We start from the raw sequence: 17,985 nt of genomic DNA on the forward strand, positions 1-17,985 counted from the left end.
GCTCTTCCCCAAGCCGCAGTGGGTCCGGGTGACAGCATAAACTTGGCACAGCCAGTGAAACGTGGGAGCCGGGGTCTGCTTTTCTGTTAAAGGAGATCCTCAGGCCAGCCTGGATTCTCGTTTCTGAGGGCCTCTCAGGGAGCTGCGGGGGAGACCTTCGTGAGGCCTAGGTCCCCAGCGGAGACCTGGCCCCTCTTGCTGGTCCTGTGGGAGATGGAGTGCTTGGCCAGGGCCAGGGCCCACCTTAGAGACTGAGAGGGGGAGGGTGGGTGTGGGTGTGGGCTGTGCTTGTAATTTTTGATTGACATGGGAAAAATAAGGCTGAAGAACTAAAATTGCAGTTTTTAAGACTGAATTTTAAAGATGTTATTTTCTTCAAACCCTACTTTGACACGTTCTAAGCTCCTCAACAATGAGATCCCTTCATGCCTTCAACGCTGCCCCTTCAGTGTGGGGGCCCTGCTCTGGGCTGGGAACAAAGGCCACACAGCAGTGGCCCCTACCCCGCAGACCTGCATTCTGGCTGGAGAGACAGCCTGTCTACGATAAACACACGCACCCCATAACCCAAGGGACAAGTCAGCACACACAACCACTACTTGTGTCCGGCCAGGCATGTCCAGGCCTCTCTGCCCTGCACTGGGCCTCCTTCCCCCCCGTTCTCACTTGGCTGATCCAAGCTCCAACTCAGGGACCACCTCCTCCCCCTCTCCCGGAACGCCCACGGGGGCAGACCCTTCACATTCACAAAGGGCTGGCACCCAGGGAATACAGCGTGAAGGGCTGACCAGGTCCTGGAGCTCCAAGCCCTGGGGGGTGCGGGGGGGGAGGTGTTTCCAGAGAAGCAAGCAGGTGGGGTGGGCCTCAGAGAGGAAGAACCCCGTCAGCAGAGACCTAAAAGGTGGGGAGGCACTGACGTGAGAGGGGCAGGACTGGCCCCTGGAGAGGCCCGTGGGCGGGGGTGGTGGTAACAAACGCAGTGAGGGATCAGCTGGACACGGGGACAGGGGTTGGGACTTGCGTGCCTGGCACAGGGAAGGCAGCCCACAGCACCTGAATGAACAAAGGAAGTAAGGAACGTGGCAGGCGCACCTGGGGCCAGAAGAAAGCTGGGAGTCACTGGTGTGAAGACAGCAAAGGGTACCCCAGGGAAGAGAGGACCCGAGAAGAGGTGGGCCCCGGAGCCAGGGAAGGTGCCTGGGTCCTGGGGGAAGCACACCCAGCACTGACTGGCTAGGCGGGGGCCGGTGGGTCAACCGGTCCAGACTTTCCTGTCGAGGATGGGAGGCCTGTGCCGCTCACCTCCGTGCCCACCAGGCCCACTCTTGCATGACACCTGCTGCTACCCACGGGAGAAGGGCAGGCCAAGCCCCAGCACCCAAGCTGCCACCTGAGGGCTAGGGAGATGAGGGGCCAGGTCTGAACTGGCCAATCGCCACTGCTCTCCTCAGATCCATCTGTGTGCCCGCTCAGCCTGTCCAAATCCAGACCCAGCCTCTTTCCCCAAAGTCCTGGGGATGAGGGGGGGTAAGCCTGGGGAGTGCAGGTTACCCAGGCCTGCACCTGGCTGTGCGTGGAGAGGCTCGGCTCTGGCCGCAGCCGGTGGGGACTGCCGCAGGTGCCTGCCCTCTGTCCCCGCCGGCTGACAGTCCAGCCTCTCCTGACACCTGCCCGCACACCACCTGTCCGTGCCTCTGGCCACCGCTGCCCTTCCACCCCAGGGACAGCTGGCCACCGTGGCCCAGCAGCTCTTGGGGGCTGGCCAGGCTCAGGAGGCAGTGCCGGGGGCGGGGGAGATGGGGGGGCTGGTACAGAGCTGCCGGGGCCAGGCCTGTGGCAATGCACTTTATTGGCTCCCAGGGATCATAAGTGTACATGCTCTGCGACTGGCGTCGGGGAGCAGGGTGCCGGGCCTGGCCAGGCCTTGGCTTCCCTGAGGACGGTGTGAACGGTGGCCTCCCCGGACAGTCAGCCAGGCCTGCCCCGGCAGAGGGCGTGGGGCAGGGGCCCGCCGCCACGAGGGCAGTTCTGAGTGGCCACTGCTGGGCTCTGCTGGCCGAGCGCCGGGGACAGGGTGGCACCCGCTCCCGCCGCGCCGCACGCTTCACTTCCGGGCCTGCTCGTAGTTGTCAGTGAACCAGGCGCAGGTCTCCTGCACGGCTGCAGAGGCGGCGGGTGAGGGCCAGGGCGTAAGGCAGTCACCCCCGTGTCCTGCCTCCACGGTGAGGCCATGGAGGCCAAAGCTGCAGGGTGTCCACCCCCAACTGGCAGTAGAGAAGCTGAGGCCTGGGGAGGGGCGGTGGTGGCCCAACGCCAAGGAGGGGCCGGGTGGTCCCGAGGGATGGGGTGGGAGGGCTCACCCTGCTTGAAGGGCGTGAACCGGAAGTCGGGCAGGTAGGCCCGCAGCTTGCCATTACTGGCCGTCTTCTTAAACTGCCCGTCCGACTTGGTTGTATCAAACTAGGCACCTGGTCAAGGGCACAGCAGAAGGGGCAGCCCACCCCCCCACCAGCCTGCCCTTGAACCTTGTCTAGCCTTCCCAGGGGGAGCCCCAGGAGAGAGCAGCAGACACCCTCACCCCCGGCTGCCAGGGTGAGTGCCATGGGTGCGTCAGACCCACAGCCTCCTGCAGGGAGGCCCACAGTCTCCTGCCTAGAACCAAAGGATACGGTGACCTCCCCATGGAAGTCCATGGCCTCCACCACGGCCTCGGCCACCTCCTGGATGGACACCTCATCCTCCTCGCCCACTGTGGGGACCGAAGGGCCAACGGCCAGGTCAGGCCTCTTCTGCCTGGACCCGCTGCCGCCCAGCCCCACGGATGTTCCCGCTGCCCTGCTCAGCGGCTCTCAGGACAGGCGGGTGTCCTGCCCCACTGCAATGGGGGTGGGGCTGCACGGCACCCACCTGACAGGATGATGGGCTCCACCTCATCGTACTCCCGCAGGACCCAGATAAAGAGCCGGGCCAGGTCCTGGAGGTCAGACAGCCAGGGTCAAAGGCCACAGATTATGGCCAAATGGGCCCAGGTCACCTCTCCCAAGTGCTCCTGCTCGGCAGGGTGCAGCCCAGGCTTGGCTGGGGCCCGGGTTACCCCCCTTTGTGTAGTGCCTGGCCAGCTCAGCCCCAAGTCCTCTCTCCTGATGAGCTCAGAGCTGTACCCAGCAACTTCCCTAGGGACAGGAACGTACACGGACCTAGCGAGGGCCAGGAACTGCTCCCCTGGGGGCTCAGCCTGGACACCCGGCCCTTCCTAGGCTCCCTCCTGCCTCCCCACAGCCAGCACGGCGGCTCCGGGAGACGTTCTGGGGAACAGCTGTGCCCCTCGCGGCACCAACCAGTGAGTAGATGAACTGCCTCCGAGGCTTCCCTGTGCCCCACACTGTGAAGGCTGAGCCGCGACCTGCAGGTTGGGAAGGGCAGGTGTCAGAGGGGAGGTGCCAGCGCCGCCCCTCCTCCCCGCTGTGCCCCAGGGGCCCCGTCAGGCAGGCAGCCAGCTGGGCAATGGGTGGCGATCACTCACTCTTGGCCAGGTGAGCCTTGTGGATGAGGCCAGGCAGCACGTGGCCGTCCTCGATGCTGAAGTTGTCATGGGGCCCAAAGACGTTGGTGGGGATGACAGCGGTGAAGGTGCAGCCGTGCTGCTGGAAGTAGGCCCTGCGGGGGCACAGCATCCCCTCTGGCCCTCATCCTCGGATCCTGGGCGAGCCCACCCCGGCCGAGGCTAGCGAGGAAGGGGGCCGAGATCTGGGAGCCCTGCCGGGGCGGCCCCCTGGGCCCACCCACCCCAGGGCATCTGGGCCCCTTCCCCATTCTCGGCTGGTTTCGGCCTGGCACGCGCGGGAAGAGGACCTGTTCTGCACATCGATCATCCTCTTGGCGTAAGAGTAGCCGAAATTGCTGCTGTGCGGGGGTCCGTTGTGAATCTGGGGGAGCACAGGAGCCGCTGCTTCTCAGCCCTGCCCCCAGGCCAGGCCCCGCCCCAGCCCCGCCCCTCACCATGGTCTCATCGATAGGGTAGCTGGTCTTGTCGGGGAAGATGCAGGTAGACAGGCAGGAGACCACCTTTCGCGCCCCCACCTCGAAGGCCGAGTGCAGCACGTTGTCGTTGATGTGTATGTTTTTCCTCTGAGGGGGCAGGGGCAGGGCGGGGTCAGGCCCCAGGCAGGATCCCAGCCCTCGCCTGCCCCTCCAGGGACAGAAGTGTGGACACACCCTGGCAGGCAGTACCCGAGCCAGCTGTTCCAGCTCCCAGGACCCAGGTCCAGAAGCCACGCCCCCTCCCAGCCCGTCAGTCCCACCCCAGGGCTGTAGGAGGCCCTAGGCCTGCCTACCCTGAGGCTGGGGGAGGGCCCTGAGGAGAGGGTCACAGCCCTAAGCTCAGGGCCAGCCTGCCCACAGGGGCTGCTGAGGGCTAGGCAGGTGACATATGAGCCAGGAGCCCAGGCGGCCCAACCTGGCCCCGCAGCAGGGCAGGAAGAAGCGGCCCCTCCCACTCCCGCACCCCCAGGAGCTCACCCTTCTCTACTGCTCAGTAGCAGTGAAGCCTTGGCTGGCCCCCACCCCTCCTCCGGCCCCTTCCGGGGACTTGGGCTGGCCAGGGCATTTGGGTGGTCTGGGGAAAGGGGGTGGCCAAGCAGCCTGCTGGGAAGGCTGTCACTGAGACGAGGAGGGCCCTGTGGCGACAGGGGCCCCCAGGGAAAATCTGGTCTGAGCTTCTGCCATCCCAGGCCCGATGCAGGGCCAAACCAGGCCAAGGCCAATTTTAGAGATGATGGGGCCAGCCCTCAGAGGCCCAGCCAGGCAGGGGCAGGGCTGTGGGCGAGCCCAGCTCTCCTCCTGCCCCTACCCAACATGTGAAATCCCTCAGGGCACATGCTGCAGGCCCAGAGCCCAGCTCACACACCTCTGCACCCCTGAGCGCACCGTGGGCCTGGCTCAGTGCAGCTGGACCTCCTGGGAACAGGAGGGTCTGAAGGCCCAGTGGGGCAGGAACCAGCGGGGGTCACACGGCAAACACTGGCTTGTCTCAGCTCCTCCAACCCCCAGGTTAGCTCTGAGGCTTTTCCTATTGGGCCAAACACCCCCAGGCCCACCTGCGTGCGCCTCTACCTACAAATCAAGTGTGGGTCACTGGAGGCCCCTCAGGGACTTCCTGGGGCCGGAACATGAGCTTGAGAAGTTGGCCAGGAAGTTCCCAGAATCTGGGGTCCTGGCTCCCACTGCTCACTGGGGCCCCCTCACTTACCCAGAAGTCCAAATTGTATTTGATATTCCGGAACAGGCCCCCCACCATTGCAGCAAGATGGATGACATGTGTGGGCCGGACTTTTTCAAACAGCGCTCGGGTCTGTGCAGCATCCCTGAGGGGGAGCCGGGCCATCAGGGGCTGCTTGGAGGCCCAAGGGAACCAGCACCCTGGCTCAAAGCACTGGGGGCAGGAGCCAGGCAGGGCCGAAGGCGGGAGGGTCAGGCCCTGGCTGGTATGAGGGTGCGGGCTTACAGGAAGAGATGGGAGGAAGTTTGCCCACGAGCAAAACTGCACACACCCAGGCCAGGCCAGCCACCTGGCAGGGACGGGCCAGACATGAGGCTGCCAGGTCCAGGAACAGGCCTGGCCCAGAGCTCTTGGTCTGGAGAGGGCATGGTGGGGCTGCTCCAGGGATGAGCCCACTCACGTAAGATCAGCATCCTTGGAAGAAACAAACACCCAGTCCTCTCCAGGCAGCCTGGCCCCATCTGCTACCACCTTCTGGATGGCTCTGCCCACCAGCCCAGAGCCCCCAGTCACTAGGATCCGCATGGACCCCTGGGGCTCACCCATGTTGGCTGCACCTGCAGGGCCAAACGGTGTGAGGCTGAGGCCATGACGCTCCCACGCAACAGAACCCCACTCCCCTGAGATGCCCCAGCCTAGGGTCACTGCCCTTAGCTCTGGGCCCCACTGTGATTTCCAAGGGCTGGCCTAGGGCAACGGGCACAGTATAAGGTCAGCAGGGCAGGGAGACTGCCCACTGGGGACCAGACAGACCCATCTAGCCTGAGTCATCCCCTCCTCTCAGCCCTGTTCCCCAGGAAGCGCTCTGTCTAGAGTTGCACAGGGGCCCTAGGGCTACCATCCAGCTGGGAGAGCCAGGCTCTGCCCTGCAGGCCCAACCCTGACCCCCACTGGGCCAAGAAAGGGAACATTCGGCTCCCCTCTGTCTGACAAGAGGGGAGCAGCCAACCTTGGGGCTGGCGGCTCCTGGCCCAGGTCGTTTGGGCTGCTGCCAGCCAAAGTCCATATGCTACAGACGGGGAAGGGGCGGCGCCTCTGTATGCAGCCCGGTGCCCACCAGCGGCCAGCTGGTCCCAGCTAGCCTTCGAGAGCCTGGTTCCTTCTGGGCAGGTTGCGCTTCTAGCTAAGAAATGGACACGCCTCGGGGCGCCACCACCTCTGAGGACCCTTCCTGGGGGCTGGAAATCTGCTCGGGCCGCTACAGGACGGCTCTGACCCCGCTGCAGGGCCCCACGGGCAGCCCGGACCGGAGGGGACGCTGCCCACAAATCCCGCTGCTCTCGAGAGCGCGCGCAGCGCGGCAGCAGGCCTTGGGGTAGACCCCACCACGGCCGGGCCCCTCCACGTCCCCCAGGCGCTTCCCACGCCCCCAGGTCCCCTTCCTGGCCCCACCTCCGAAGCCACCGCATCTTGCAGTTGGGCCCCCTCCCACGCTTCCGGGCCCCTCCTACGCCCCCAGTTCCTGGCACCCTTCAGGCCCCTCTGGCTGTCACGGGGCACCCAAGGCCCAGGCCCCGGCTCGCCACACCACGCCCCCCCCCCACCCCGGGTCCCCTCGAGCCCCGCGCTGTCTCACCTGCGCCTTACGCGACCTGCCCGGAGAGCGGCTTCACGTGCCGGCTGAGAGTCATGCCACGCGCTGGAGCTACGTGGAGGAAGCGGGACCAGGTCGGGCCCTCCCGCGGAACTCTGGGAAATGGAGTCCTGGAGGGGCGCCCCGGGCGTTGCTGGGAAGTGGAGTCCGGCACCGCGCAGCAGCCTGGGAAATGTAGTTCTTTCCGGCTCCGCCTCCCCTGGGCGGACCCCGACCCGCCCTTAACCCAGCCTGGCGCTGGGCGCGAGCCCCCTCTGGACAGCGTGGGGGCGTGGGAGGGGAGGAGAGGCGGCGCGTCTCCGAAAGCCCGCAAGCTGTGGACCGAGGAGAGGCGGCAGAACCAAACACCATTCTAAAAATGGAGGAGCTGCAACTCCTCAGTGCTTTCCTAGGGCAAACACTGCGTTTGTGAGAAACAACTGCAACTCTGTTACTATATTCGGGACACTGAGGGGGCAGTATATAAAATATACTTTAATAAATACATTAAAAAGACAAACACGGTTCAGGAGATTATTAAAAGCAGGAGACCACTTAGGGGCCACTGCTGTAGTTCAGGTAATGAGGACTCAAAAGCAGTTTACTGACTTAAGCAACATCGAGGTGGTAGAATTAACGGGACTCATGCTTCACTAGCTACGCAAGTTATGGGGAGGAAGTTAGGAATGATGCCTGGTGTGATGGTTGGTGTTAGGTGTCAACTTGGCCAGGCTGTAGCACCCAGTGATTCAATCAAACACAAATCTAGGTGTTGCCAGTGAAGAGATTTTGTAGATGGTAACGTCTTCAATCAGGTGACTTTAAGAAAACGAGACTTTCTCCATAATGAGGGTGTCATCCATTCAGCTGAAAAGCCTTAAGGGCAAAACTGAGGTTTCACTGAAGGAGAGGAAATTCTACCTCCAGACAGACTAGAGCATCAGCTCCTGTCTGTGAGTACGAGCCTGCCAGCCTGTCCTACAGATTTCAGACTTGCTAGCCCCACAATCACGTAAATCAATTCCTTGAGATAAATCTATATCTACATCTATATCTATATCTATATGTCTGGGTTTCTAACTAGGTCACTGTAAGTACGGTGAGTGGATTTTTCACCAAGGGAGGTAAAGAGCTGGAATAAAAACAATTGTAAACTGAATCCAGCAGCATAGTAAAAGGATTATACACCATGGCTAAGTGGGATTTATTTCTGCAATGCAAGGGATGGTTCAATATTCAAATAAAAAATCAACGTAATGGGCTTCCCTGGTTGCGCAGTGGTTGAGAGTCCGCCTTCTGATACAGGGGACACGGGTTCGTGCCCCGGTCAGGGAAGATCCCACATGCCGCGGAGTGGCTAGGCCCGTGAGCCATGGCCGCTGGGCCTGCGCGTCCGGAGCCTGTGCTCCACAATGGGAGAGGCCACAACAGTGAGAGGCCCGCGTACCGCAAAAAAAAAAAAAAAAAAAAAAATCAACATAATATACCACATTAAAAGGACAAAGACGGCTTCCCTGGTGGCGCAGTGGTGAAGAATCTGTCTGCCACTTCAGGGGACACGGGTTCGAGCCCTGGTCCAGGAAGATCCTACATGTCACGGAGCAACTAATCCCATGCGCCACAACTACTGAGCCTGCACTCTAGAGCCTGTAAGCCACAACTACTGAGCCCGCGTGCCACAACTACTGAAGCCCGTGCGCCTAGAGCCTGTGCTCTGCAACAGGAGAAGCCACCGCAATGAGAAGCCTGCGCACCACAATGAAGAGTAGCCCCCACTCGCCGCAACCAGAGAAAAGCCCGCGTGCAGCATCAAAGGCCCAACACAGCCAAAAAATTTTTAAATAAATAATAAAAAAATAAAATAAAACAATGCCTTGTAATTGTTTTAAAAAAAGTCAAAAAGAAAAAAGTATATGATCATCTCAGCTGATGCAGGTAAAGCATTTGACAAAATCTAACACCCTTTCATGATAAGAACACTCAACAAACTAGGAATAGAAGAGAACTTCCTCAACTTAATAAAGGGCATTTATGAAAAACCCACAGCTAACATCATACTCAATGAATGAAAGACTGAAAGCTTTCCCCCTAAGGTAAGAAATTAGACAAGAATATCCATTTTTGCCACTTCTGTTCAACATTGTACTGGAATTTCTAGCCAGAGTAACTGGGCAAGAAAAAGAAAAGGCATCCAAATTGGAAAGAAGTAAATCCATCACTATTCACAGATGACATGAGATATATACACACCTTTCCCTTCAGTGATGGACTGGACGGGAGGGTCTGATTGCCTTAGCTTCCTCCTGGGTTGACCAGTGGCCACGGGAGGGGGTGCACCCAGACTGAGACCACCACTGTGACTTCCTACAACAGATCCTAGGAAGTGCTGCAAACCAAAGGTGAGGTGCTCTTACAAAAAGAAAGGAGGAGGGGATGGATGTGGGATGGGCTGAACCAAGAGATGTTCATTACAATCCACCCCTTGAAAACCTGATATCCACATAAGCACATTTCCTCAAAAAGCAATTTCAAAACTTCCTCTCAAACCATTCCAACATAATGCAATTATTACATAGCTCTGAAACCACTCCCTCCCCCTCCCCAAAGGAAGATAATCCAGTGTCTGGTTCATTAATTGCATCCTGTTTCACGTCGTAGTGTTTCGGAGCCATGTCATCTCCTTTATTTCTGGCAAGATTCCATCATATTTTTTGCATCTTATGAACTTAATTTGAATTTAACTATTGTGATCACACACTAGTAGGAAAGAGGTAAAGGGAAGAGAAAGGAAATAAGCTTTAAAACATGACCGTAGGACTTCCCTGGCGGTCCAGTGGTTACGACTCAAAGTTCCCACTGCAGGGGGCACCAGGAACTAAGATCCTGCATGCCCCACACGCGGCCAAAATAAATAAATAAATTAATTAAATAAATAAAATATGACTACGACACATCAAGGAAATAAATACGGAAAGAGCTACAGTCTTTGTTCATTAAAGTCTGACTTTTTTCCTCTGTTGGTGACCTACTTTTTCCTGGATGTTTGTACAGTATTTTATCTTTGTGGTTCAGTCATTTCATTAGACTTTGTGTTCTCTATTTTTTTCTTAGTGCACAATCGGGTCTTTCAGTACTGAAATCAGATATTCCTTTAGTTCAGGAAAAGTTTTCTTCTGTTACAGCTTTGAATCTACATAGTTTGGGTGAAACACTGTGGGCAACACCCAAATCCCCCCTTTTCATTGTCAGTTTACCGGGTTCCTACAGCACCAATATGAGTCAAAATAAAACTTCCTGTTATATTTTACTTAATTAAATTTATTTATTTATTTATTTATTTAGGCCACACTGCATGGCATGTGGGATCTTGGTTCCCCAACCAGGGATTGGAGATTCCCCTACAGTGGAAGCACAGAGTCTTAACCACTGAACCGCCAGGGAAGTCCCATATTTTATTTTATCTTATATCTATATATTTGTATGTTTCCTCAAATGATCACGTATTGCTTCTGTAAATAAGTTATTGAATATGTCTGTAGGAAAATGGCTGGAGTTTCATTAGACATGGTGACACTCAGCCTGTAAGTGGTGGTATGATGTATCCGGGAATGATAAGAATTCAGTGGGTGGTCACAGGACACAAAGGCACAGCCTCCTCCCTGGCCCCCATGTGTGGGCAGCATTTGCAAACTAACTTTCCTATGGACCTTCTGTGTTTCATGACCAGTGGCTTCTTTTATATCTGTTGTCTCATATTTCCTCCATGTGTTTTAATAGTTTTTAATGTTATTATTGTATAGAAAGCATTCATACTATGCAAACCTATTCTGTATGGAAGAACTGGCTGGAAAAAAAGAACAGTTCAAATGACATGCACACTTAGTGTTTCATATGGCCTGACACAAGCAAAGAGTGAGCATACAGGAAAGTGAAGCTGAGTGAGTAAAGCCAGTGCCAACAGCGCAAGGGCTAAACGGCCCTAAGTGGACCAATCACATCCTCCTGCAACAAATCAGCATCCAAAAATAACAAGCCAGAACCAAATGATGACTAGAGTTATGTGACCTACCCATGCCCTTCGCCAGGTGCTCAGGGCTGCTGTGTGATGAAAGATTGATTATCCAAAAGCTCTGTAGCCCATCTGGATTTCAAAGGCATTTAGAACCCACCTATGATGCAAATAGAGACAAAGACCTACGTTTTAAGTTTCAAAAGTAAAATCTGGATGCACTTGAAAATAGTGACTTTCAAACCATCAATTTGTCCAAGAAGTGCCACAGCCACGCGGAACCCAGCAGGCTATCGGGCGGTGCCCGCCGGGGCAGGCAGGCCTGGGCCACCCCCCTGTCATGGGAAGGACCCGAAATGTACAAGTTGATCGCGGGTGAAGAAACAACCCGGTCCCTCGTGCTGGTCTCGCTCTGGCACTGCTCCACGTGCCCGGGGACATCCTTCCGGGGCGCTCCTTGGAGTAGCAGCGAGTCCCAAGCTCTCCCCTCCAGCGGCTGCTTCCAGAGCTTAGCTTCCAGAGGTCCACGCTGCCTCGCTGCACAGGTGTGATTTCTGGTGGTTCCGAAAGCTGGACTTCCAGATGAAGCTCTTCCCGCACCTCGCGCACCGGAACGGCCTCTCTCGGGTGTGGATCCGCTGGTGCTGGGCGAGGAGGGTGCTGTAACTGAAGGGCTTCCCGCACCACTGGCACCCGAAGGGCTTCTCGCCGCTGTGGACGCGCTGGTGGCGGTGCAGCGTGGAGAGCCGCGTGAACGCGCGGCCGCACTGTCCGCAGGTGTGCGGCTTCTGGCCCGCGTGCGCGCTGCGGTGCTGCGCCAGGTGCGAGCGCTGGCTGAACGCGCGGCCGCACTCCCCGCACGCGTGCGGCTTCTCGCCGCTGTGCGTGGCCCGGTGTCTCACCAGGCGCGAGAGGTACCGGAAGCTCTTGGCGCACGTTTCGCACGTCTGGGCTCGCTGCCGTTTCGTGTTTCTCTCACGGGCCCCGGGGCGCGGGCTGCGGAGAAGTTTGGGTCTCCACTTACCGCCCTTCTGGGCACCTTCTGCTTTGGAGATGGTCCAGTAGGTTCTGTGTGGTTGTCTCTCCTGGAAAAGGAAGTTCTCAAGGCTCCCTAGCCGGCCCTCGTGCCCGGTGGCTTCTCTGCAGACCAGTGTTGGAGGCCCACCCCCTGAGAACCTTCCAGATGCTCCTGGAGGCTCTGAGGCTTGAGTCATTTTCACCCTCGCCATCACCTGCTTACGCAAAGACCCCCGGCTGGAATCTGAAACGAAGAGAAAGGGCCTATGTGTTACTCTGTTTGAGAAGGCCCACCTGGGACCCCCTCCGTGCCCAGGAGCACGGGCTCCACGTGCCAGCCCTCTCCGTGGGGTGTCTCACAGGTGACCCCAGGTTCACTGGCGGTGCTCATGTGCTCACCTCCTCCACAGACCTTCCCTCCTGTGTCCCGTTTCCTCCCCACCTGTTTTTAGTGGAAGCTTGTAGCTGAGGCTGCCAGCACACTATGCCAGGCCGCCTGCCTCTCTCGGATTTCGGCCTCCTCGCTGCAGCAGACAGTTCTGCAGAGCTCTGACTGCCAGCATCCTCTGGGGCACAGGTGCACCTCAATCCTTCTCCAGAGCTCTGTGCTGCCAGCCCACGCTGCGTGACAGCTACCGCCCCGGGGGTGGGAACAGAGGACAAGTGTCCCATCTCCCTCGCTCTGATGGACAATCCCAGACGCCTCCTGCAGCCTGTCAGCGGTCACGGTCCTGGAGCTGTCGTGCTCCGCACACTTGCAGTGGCAACTCTATACTGACGTCGCTCTCCTGTCTCCCTGCTCCCTCTCGCCTGCTTCCAAAATTGCTGCCTTCCAAATACACCGTCTATACCCCAAACTCTCAGGCTCTGTGCTCAGGGGGACCCAAACTGCGATGACTGGTACTGTGGCGGGGGGGGGGACTGCAACCAGGCGCCGCTGCTCAGAGGCCCACAGGCCTCTAGTGCAGGGCTGGGGTGAGAAAGCTGGCGCAGCATCAGGAGGCCAGGGCCTTGGCGGCGGTAGTTGGAGGCAGGGCAGAGGGGGGCGCGGGGTTACATGGTCATTCTTGCCCTCTAGCCACGTGGGGCAGTGGTCTTCGGGAGGCCCATGGGGTCGCCTGTCCTTTGTAAATGTCCTGGACGGTATTGAGGAGACTGACAGGCTCAGGGCAGCCACCCCCAGGGGAGGCCGAGAGCCAGAGGCTAAAGCCTCAGCTCCCACCGTGGCTGTGCTGACTGTGGGGCACACGCTTAGCCATAAGGCCGAACACCAAGGCTTCTGAAGACACAGGCTGGCCCATCGCCTTGGTGGAGATTAAGGCCCGGAGAGGGGAGGAGCGGGACCCTGGGGCGCGGGGTGGAGATACTTGGCGATGGGTAATCGATCTCGGTGTGCCAGACAGTGAGCAGCTGGCCAGGCTGCTGCTTGACTTGTAGAACCAGGAAAGGCCAAGAGATGGGGAGGGGAAGGCTAAGATCAGCCGCCATGCTGGAGAGCCCAATCCCTCAACCAGATCTGGGCAGTTCTCAGACCTGGGGCCCGCTGACAAAGGGGAGGCTGGGTGCCCTTGAGACAAACCTCCTGCAAGTTAGCACAACAGATACTCTCCTTCCCAAAGAGCTGAACGCTGGGAAAAGAGGGATGCCCACACCCGGAAGGCTGCTGGATACAGGATTTGAGCCGACACTGAAAACAGGGCCCCAGAATGCCATTAGAGTTGGGCATATGGAAGCTGGGTGACAAAAGGGGTGGGGAACCAAGTCACGGACCCACTTGCAGGGCCTCATCGGGACGGATGCACTTAGCAGCGGGGAGAACCCTCTCATCAGTCTCCTGACCTGAGGGGTAAGAGCCATTACATTGGAAAGGGCCAAGTGGAAGCCCCAGAAACTGCCCCCAGCCCCGGCCAAGGTCCTCAACCAGCAGCTGTGCTGTGCGCACACGGCCACCTCAGAGCAGAGGGATGCAGGGACGGTGGCTCCCCCACAGCCCCATTCGGTCCACCTGTGTGGCCCATGAACCAGCCGATGGCTCACGCCTGCTGCTGGGAACCACTGGGAGCTTGCCCAAGTGTAGGCTTGGCTTCAGCTGCTGGGCCAGACGCGGCGCCTGTGATGGGCAGAGCAGCAGCCCCTTGCCCTCGGGAAGGGACGCTCAATTTGGCAAATGTGTTCATCCCCAGCGGGCCGGCAGTCACTGTGTTGATGACCTCATGCCAACTGGATGCAGTGAACGCACTGAAGTGTTATGTGCTCCAGATACCCTAGAAAGATGCCTGCATGGCAGAGGGTGGGGCAGAACCTACAAAGGGCCAGGGCCACGCTGAGTCTATGGCGAGAGGCCCAGGTGACCTCGCCCTCCTTCCTCCGGGAGACACGTCACACCGGGGAGACTGTCGGTGGGTGACCCAGAGGCTGCTCGTGTCGAGCAGGGCCTGGAAAAAAGCCAGGGCTGTGCCTCAGGTCCTGGCTGCGAGGGGACAGGAGCCACGGGACCCTGCGTGGAGTCCCTGGCCAGCTGTGCCACGCTTAGATTCCAGGCAAGGACACACTTGCCATTTCAAAAGTGGCGTGTGATGTGCCGCTGGGCTCTGCAGAGACCGGACAAGGGACAGAAAATGACCATGTGGTCAGAGCGGCCACCAGCAGACAGGTTACAGGCAGATGCATCTAAACAGGCCTGGCAGGTCCAGAAGACACAATTAGTCATCGGAGTGAGGGCCCGGGTCCTCACGTCACTTATCTCTTTGACACCAGCAGCTGTCTCAGCTTGTCCCCGGGGCCTCCCTGGGACCCCAACAACCAGGTGATCCAGGGCCCACTACCAGCCTGGGTGGGCTCCAAACCTGGCCAGGGACGGGGCAATCTCCCAGGGGCAGAGCTCAGGGTAGGGTGCCTGCTTGCCAGCTCCAAGGTGAGGATGCAGGTGAATCCCAGGGCAAGGTCACACCTGGGGAGAGGCGTGCAATGGACAGTGTACAGATCCACTGTGGGGAAGGCACTCAGGGACCAGGGGACAGGACGGCCTGTCCTGTGGATATCAGCTAGCCTCTGTCCTCGGTCACCAGAGTTTGAACACGTGAGCCCATGGGAAGAGGAACCCCAGTGCAGGGAGGGGACATACATAGCTCCCTCTTGTGGAAGCCCCTCTAGCTGCTGTCCCCACTGAACAGGTGACCTGTCAGCAGCCAAGGCTGAATCCTCAATGTGAAACCTGCAGGAGACTGACCAGTGCTTGTGGGCAAGTTAATCACACAGGACCTTCCATCCTGGAGGGGACAGTGGCTGGTCCTGACCAACACTGATACGTACTCCAGACACAGGTCTGCCTGAAGCACCTTTGTCAGCACCCTGCTTCTAGGGCCCACCCCGGGTTTCTGGACGTCGGAGCCACAGGTCACAGCTTTAGATCAAGGGATCCATTTTGTGGCAAAGGAGATAAAACAGGAGGTACAGGGCCTCCAAAAATACTGGTCCTCCCATATATGCATCACTAGAGGCAGCAGCCTGATGCAACCTGCCAAGGTTCTGCTGAGGAACCAGCTGTGGCCGTCCGTGGGGTGCACAGGCACTCACCCAACAGCAGGTGTACGAGGAGTCAGGGCCATCCGCCCCGGGACCCACATGCAGCATTTTTGCTTCCGCTTACTAGAACCTTTGGCTCTGCGACAGAGACTGCATGGCCTGCAAAACCTGAAACACTTTCTTTCCTAGCCCCAGACCTCCAAGGAGGGGAGAAGGGCTAGTGACCGGGTTCAATCCCCAGTGGCCAATGATTTGATCAATCACACACATGCGGTGGAGCCTCCATAACAACCCTATGCAAAGGGGTTCGGAGAGCTTCTGGGTTGGTGACCACGTGGAGGTGCTGGGGAGTGAGCACGCCTCGAGAGGGTGTGGGAGCTCTGCACCGCTTCCCCAGACCTTGCCCTGTGCCTCTCTTCCACTGGGCTGTTCCTGAGTTGTGTCCTTTATAATAAACCGGTAACTCCCCAGTAACTGTTAAGTACAGTGTTTCCTTGAGTTCTGAGCTGTTCTAGAGTATTAATCAAGCCCAAGGATGGGGTCGTGGGAACCTCCAATCTACAGCTGGTCGATCAGAAGCACAGGTGCCAGCCTGGCTTGTGATTGGCACCTGAAGTGGGGGTGGTCTCGTGGGACTGAGCCCTTCACGGGCAGGGTCTGCACTAACTCCGGGTGGTCAGTGTCAGAACTAAATTGTAGGACACCCAGCTGATGTGCAGAGAGGTGGAGACTGGTTGGTGTGAGGAACCCCCCTACATTTGGTGTTGGAAGTGCTGCTGTGAGAAATAGAGAACAGAAGTTTCTGTTTAACGGCAGGTGGACAGACGTGTCCTGATGGTGCGATGGTCACCAGCGGGCCACTACCACACATGGCCAGCAGCTGTTCTTGGAGGCTGGATGTCTGACCCAACCAACGTTAAATATTCTGGCTTTCACCCCTGTGCCAACGGCATCATTTGGAGCCTGAGACCCACAGCGCAGAGAACCAACCCCACCCCCAACTTTCAGGACTTGAGCCAAGGGTCTCCCCGCAACTTTGGCCCGTTGGGTTGGGTTTTCGATTCCTTGCAGTTGAGGGTTCTGACTGATAGCTCGTCCCACGGGGACAACCGTGTGACTCTCCTTCTGTCTGACCGTTCACGACACTGGCTGTGTGTACTGAGCATATATACTGAACAACCTGAGGCCCGCAGCACCCCTCATTCACCTGTGCTGGGGTCTCCCGTGGTCTCTCCTTCCTGGGCCCCCAGCAGGTCCGAGCCCCAGGGCTCCTTTCCTTGCTCCAGCTGGGAGATCAGATCTGGTTTGGATCCTGGAACTCCTGCCCAAGAGGAAATGGGTGAACTGAAGCGCTACGGCACCCTTGGCTTCCTGCCCCAGGGGTAGCCTGGGACTGGGGTTTAGCTGGACCCAGGATGCAGGCTTGGAAACAGGGGGTCTCCCCAGGAGGCTGAGGGGGACAGGGAGCAGGGCAGGGATGTGGGCTCAGCCGAGGTCCACAGCTGTGAGAGAAGTGGACACTCTAGTCACCCAGCAGCAAAGTGCTGGGAAAGGCCCTGCCCCGGGGATGGGTCCAGAAACCCCACCTGTCCCCTGGGCCTGGGAGCAGAATGTCCTGGCTCTGGTCCTGGAGTCACAGCCAGCCTGGCCCCTCTGGGATCCCACCTGAGCTCTGAGTGTGGGCTGGGGTGGGGAAGAGGGAAGGCGTGGGGCTGAGACACCTCACCCAGGGAGGCCAGGTTCCTGTAAGTGTCCAGCATCACGGCTCTATACAGGGCCCTCTGCCCCGGGTCCAGACGTGCCCCTTCTTCCTGGGTGAAGTGCACAGCCACGTCCCCAAAGGTCAGCAGGCCCTGAAACAACACTGGTGCTGCCCGTGGGGTCACCACCTCAGGACGGGGTGGGGGAATTCAAGGTGGGGGAGGCAGAAGGCTCACTAGCAGGCGTGTGGGACCCCTGGATCCCGTCCCAGGTACCCTGCCTGCCAGGGACCCCCTAATAACAGCCCTCAACCCAACCTGTCCAGCTGGCCCTATTTCTCTCCACCCTCCATCCCCCAACCTGCTCCCTACCGTCTTCCTTGGTGAGGGTCCCTCCCCAGCCTCAGGGAGGCCCCGGAGGAAAAAAGGGGAGGGGCGAGGGACGCCCCAGTGAGTCCCCTCGTCCTGGAGAGGACCTGGGACTCAGGTTCCCAGGTGCGGCGGGCTCCGCGGAAAGACCTTCCGGGGGGGCAAGGAGCCCAGGTCCGGGGGGCAGGCGCGCTCACCTGGGGCCCGGCGGCCGGGGAGCTGCCCTCCATGCCGGCTCCCGGTCCCTCCGAGGCGAGGGCAGAGGGCTGCAGAGAGGAGAGCCGGCCGGGGAGGGCGGCGGGCCGGGGGGTCCGGACCCAGCCCCGGCCCTTCAGCGGCGTCAGCTACGAGGCTGGCCGGGACAGGTGCTTCTCGGGGACGCCGACGCTCTGCGTTGACGTGAGGACCCGGGCGCGCGGGTCAATCCATAATAAAGCAGAGGAGCTGGGTGGGCGCCGCGCGGGCAAGCGGGATAAGCCCACCCACCACCACTCCGCCCGGCCTGCCTGGGGCG

The 17,985-nt window shown here is 59.0% G+C and overlaps 2 protein-coding genes across 4 annotated transcripts; both read right to left on the reverse strand.

Moving 5' to 3' along the window:
* Positions 1-68: 68 nt before the first annotated feature.
* Positions 69-6,961, reverse strand: GFUS (GDP-L-fucose synthase). Of its 3 annotated transcripts, none has more exons than XM_081258600.1 (11): positions 6,855-6,943; positions 5,679-5,835; positions 5,249-5,363; positions 4,000-4,128; positions 3,853-3,926; positions 3,524-3,657; positions 3,339-3,403; positions 2,908-2,974; positions 2,670-2,749; positions 2,361-2,460; positions 69-142 (listed from the first exon to the last, which is right to left on the reverse strand). In XM_081258600.1, the coding sequence occupies exons 2-11, from the start codon at positions 5,822-5,824 to the stop codon at positions 135-137; spliced, it is 918 nt and encodes a 305-aa protein (XP_081114726.1). In that variant the 5' UTR covers positions 5,825-5,835; positions 6,855-6,943; the 3' UTR covers positions 69-134. The 3 variants fall into 3 exon arrangements, with proteins under 3 accessions (XP_081114726.1, XP_081114725.1, XP_081114727.1); XM_081258599.1 differs by lacking the exon at positions 69-142 and adding an exon at positions 1,988-2,160; XM_081258601.1 differs by lacking the exons at positions 69-142; positions 5,679-5,835 and adding an exon at positions 1,988-2,160 and having other exon boundaries at positions 6,855-6,961.
* A 365-nt stretch (positions 6,962-7,326) lies between these two features.
* Positions 7,327-17,176, reverse strand: LOC308604794 (zinc finger protein 34-like). Its single transcript, XM_081214287.1, has 3 exons — positions 17,129-17,176; positions 16,610-16,723; positions 7,327-12,121 (listed from the first exon to the last, which is right to left on the reverse strand). Exons 1-3 carry the CDS (start codon positions 17,160-17,162, stop codon positions 11,370-11,372), a joined length of 900 nt encoding a protein of 299 aa, XP_081070413.1. The 5' UTR covers positions 17,163-17,176; the 3' UTR covers positions 7,327-11,369.
* Between the last annotated feature and the right edge of the window lie 809 nt (positions 17,177-17,985).

The sequence above is a fragment of the Mesoplodon bidens genome, assembly GCF_964165515.1.
Source record: "Mesoplodon bidens genome assembly, chromosome: 16".
NCBI lineage: Eukaryota > Metazoa > Chordata > Mammalia > Artiodactyla > Ziphiidae > Mesoplodon > Mesoplodon bidens.

What these genes read in the sequence shown, in the direction of transcription:
- LOC308604794 (XM_081214287.1), bottom strand. Translation starts at nt 17,162, where the DNA reads ATGCTGGACACTTACAGGAACCTGGCCTCCCTGG. An exon ending in CAGGAACCTGGCCTCCCTGG is followed by an intron (nt 16,724 to 17,128) that starts GTGAGGTGTCTC and finishes CCTCTTGGGCAG; the next exon opens with GAGTTCCAGGATCCAAACCA. An exon ending in CACGGGAGACCCCAGCACAG is followed by an intron (nt 12,122 to 16,609) that starts GTGAATGAGGGG and finishes TCTTCGTTTCAG; the next exon opens with ATTCCAGCCGGGGGTCTTTG.
- GFUS (XM_081258599.1), bottom strand. Translation starts at nt 5,824, where the DNA reads ATGGGTGAGCCCCAGGGGTCCATGCGGATCCTAGTGACTGGGGGCTCT. An exon ending in GGCAGTTCATCTACTCACTG is followed by an intron (nt 2,975 to 3,338) that starts GTTGGTGCCGCG and finishes TCTGACCTCCAG; the next exon opens with GACCTGGCCCGGCTCTTTAT. An exon ending in ACTTCCATGGGGAGGTCACC is followed by an intron (nt 2,461 to 2,669) that starts GTATCCTTTGGT and finishes CCAGGTGCCTAG; the next exon opens with TTTGATACAACCAAGTCGGA.